The sequence below is a fragment of the Arachis duranensis genome, chromosome 6 (assembly GCF_000817695.3).
Source record: "Arachis duranensis cultivar V14167 chromosome 6, aradu.V14167.gnm2.J7QH, whole genome shotgun sequence".
NCBI lineage: Eukaryota > Viridiplantae > Streptophyta > Magnoliopsida > Fabales > Fabaceae > Arachis > Arachis duranensis.
Window position 1 is genome coordinate 11935830 of NC_029777.3, and position 3014 is coordinate 11938843.

Sequence of the window (3014 nt, forward strand, 5' to 3'; positions counted from 1 at the left end):
TTAACTGCTATTATGTTTTGTGCTGCCTTTCAGAGAAAATATTTTACTTTTTGTTGAACTTGCATTCTCCAAATCTCTTTCCAAAGAGCTGTAAGATCTGTGCTTGTTGATGCATTCTCTCCCTCTTCCTTCCTTTTTTTCCTCTTTTGCTGCATAATACCCTGTCTTGATTGTGTAATCTCCATCCATCTTATATGGCCAAATTAAAGTATCATTCTTATCCACTAAGCTGACAGGTGTTCTTAGTATTCTTTCAGACAAGTAAATCGGAAAAAGGGTGTGAACTTTATTAGCATCCCATCCTTGTCCTTCAACTAACAACTCTTTAACTTTCATTCTTCTCGCATTCTCTGGTGCTTCCAATCTGTGTTTTTCTTCAACCCAATTGTCCCCCCAAACCTCTACTTCAGATCCATTTCCAATGCTCCAGCTTCCTTTTCTTCTAAGAAAATTCCTGCCTTCTAAAATGTTTCTCCAGACCCATGATGCACCTCTATGCGCTCTAGCTTTCCAAAAATTGTTGTTGGAAAAATATACTGCCTTTAAGATTCTCACCCATATGGCTTTCGAATTACTTAATATCCTTCAAGCATGTTTTGCTAAATGGGCTAGATTTTGTAATTCAAAATCTTTAAATCCTAAGCCCTCATCCTCTTTACTCCTTGAAATTTTTGCCCAACTTTTCCAATGAATACCACTCTCTTTTCCTGAGGATGCCCACCAAAATTTTGCTACTCTCGCACTAAGCCTTCTACAGAATTTTTTAGGAAATTTCATAACATTCATGGTATAGGCTGGAATCGCTTGAATCAATGATTTTATAAGAACCTCTTTTCCAGCTTGGTTCAACAATTTCTCCTTCCATCCTTCCATTTTGTTCATAACCTTCTCCTCTATCCATTCCAAAGCTTTGTTCTTTGATATTTCCCATCTAGCTAGTAGTCCAACGTACTTTCCAGGATTTTCCCAAGCTGCCATACATAAGATCTCCTCTATATTGGCCCTAGTTTGAATAGGAATAATACTTCCAAAAGAAATGCCTGATTTCTCCAAATTTATTCGCTGACCCGAGGCTTCAGTGTATTGATTAAGTACTTGAATAATCTGATAAACCTCCTCTTCTTTTGCTTCAGCAAAAATAATACAATCATCAGCAAAAAGTAAGTATGTTATAGATGGGGCTGTTGGTGCAAGTTTAATGTCAGAGATTAGATTTTTCTGTTGAACTTCATTCATTAGGATAGTAAAGACCTCTGCCGCTATTATAAAAAGATAGGGCGATAACGGATCTTCTTGCCGCAAACCTCTCTGAGGTTTAATTTTGTTGGACATGTTGCCATTTATTTTTATCTTATAATTTGCACTCTTCCCACATCCCATCATCAACTTCACTGATTTTTCATTAAAGCCAAAGGCCTTGAGCACCTCTTCAAGAAAGTCCCATTCAAGTCTATCATAAAATTGCAACAACTTAGCCCGAGCTGATTAAGGTTTTTTGGATTATTTGCTTTTGGAATAAGAACAAGAATAGTTTCCCTTATTTCCTCAGGCATAATAGCTTCCTCAAAAAAAAATTTTACAACTGCGCATACCTCTTCTTTCACAGTTTTCCAATGCTTTTGGTAAAATATCCCGTTGAGTCCATCTGATCCTGGGATTTTAAACTCCCCAAACAAAAGGTTGCAGCTCTTATTTCATCATTCCTTATGTTTTTAGGATCTCTTCATTCATCTCATTGGTTACCTTTCTCAGTATTTTCGTGATGCACTCCTGTAAACTTCCTCTCTTCTTAGAAGTGAACAACTTGGGAAAATATTCTTCAACCAGCTTTAATATTTCATCACCTCCTTGGATCCATTGTCCTGCTGACTTCTTTAATCTTTCTATTCTATTCCTATCTTTCCTCTGAATGGTAGTTGCGTAAAAAAAATTAGTATTCTTATCTCCCCATTTAAGCCATTTTAATCTTGACCGTTGTCCCCAATATTTTTCTTCTTGCCTCCACATTTCTGAAGTTCTTTTTTTTATCTGATTTATCTGTTGCTGTTTATTTTCTTCCAAGCTTGAATTATGTAGTTTTCTGAGCTCCTCCTTCATCTTCAAAATTTCCTTGACAGCCCTTTTAAAGGTGGTTCTGCTCCATTTCTTCAGCTCCTCCTTGTAATTCTTCATCCTTTGAATAATGTTAGTCCAAGCAGTTCCTCTTGTGATCTCTTTGTTCCATCCCCTATTAATAACATTATGGCATTCCTCATGATCTTTCCAAAAAGTCTCATACTTATAAAGCGTACTCATTTTATTCGTCGGGTTGGTAGCCAGCATTAATGGACAATGATCTGAGCTTATCGCTGGTAGGGCTTCCAAAATAGCATGTTGAAACTTCTCCCTCCACCCTAGTTATGAACCCATTTCTTGGGTTACTAAACCAAGTAAATTGTTTCCTTTAAGTTCGAAATCCATGAGACTATTTTCATCTATGAACTTCCTGAACTCTTCAAGTTGCTCTCTAGGTTATGGGTGTAAATTAACATTTCCTCTTGTGTTAGTACATCATTAAAGTCTCCAATGTATATTTGTGCTTCATCTTAATCCCAGTTATTGGTTGTTAAATTCCTCCATAACTTCTTCCTGCTCGTGAAAATTGGATTACCATACACAAAAACACATTTCCAAAATTCACCATTGTTTATGCTTATCCTAGTCTTAATAAAATTATCACACCACAATAAAATATTAATGTTTACATTCTATTTCCACAAAATACATAGACCTCCGGACAAGCTCCGGAGTTCTACACAAAAGGATTTATCAAAACATAACTTTTTTCTAATAGAATTAATTCTACCTTCCTTAGCTTTAGTTTCCATAAAAAAAACTATTGATGGCTTGCTAAATTTGCAAATATTTTTTAATTCAGCCATTGTCGAGGATGCCACCACTCCTCAACAATTCCAACTTAAAATATTCATGGTTGAATTTGGGGCATGTTTAGACCCACCTCCTCAGCCTTGTTG

General features: G+C 36.2%; 1 protein-coding gene across 1 annotated transcript; it reads right to left on the bottom strand.

Moving 5' to 3' along the window:
- On the bottom strand, positions 1–1332 carry LOC127748431 (uncharacterized). The gene is made up of 2 exons (XM_052262950.1): positions 829–1332; positions 1–540 (listed from the first exon to the last, which is right to left on the bottom strand). Exons 1-2 carry the CDS (start codon positions 1330–1332, stop codon positions 1–3), a joined length of 1044 nt encoding a protein of 347 aa, XP_052118910.1.
- Positions 1333–3014: the final 1682 nt, after the last annotated feature.

Coding starts and splice junctions, on each gene's coding strand:
- LOC127748431 (XM_052262950.1), bottom strand. CDS start 1,332: ATGTCCAACAAAATTAAACCTCAGAGAGGTTTGCGGCAAGAAGATCCG. Junction 541..828: donor TGAACCAAGCTGGAAAAGAG/GTTCTTATAAAA, acceptor AGAATCTTAAAG/GCAGTATATTTTTCCAACAA.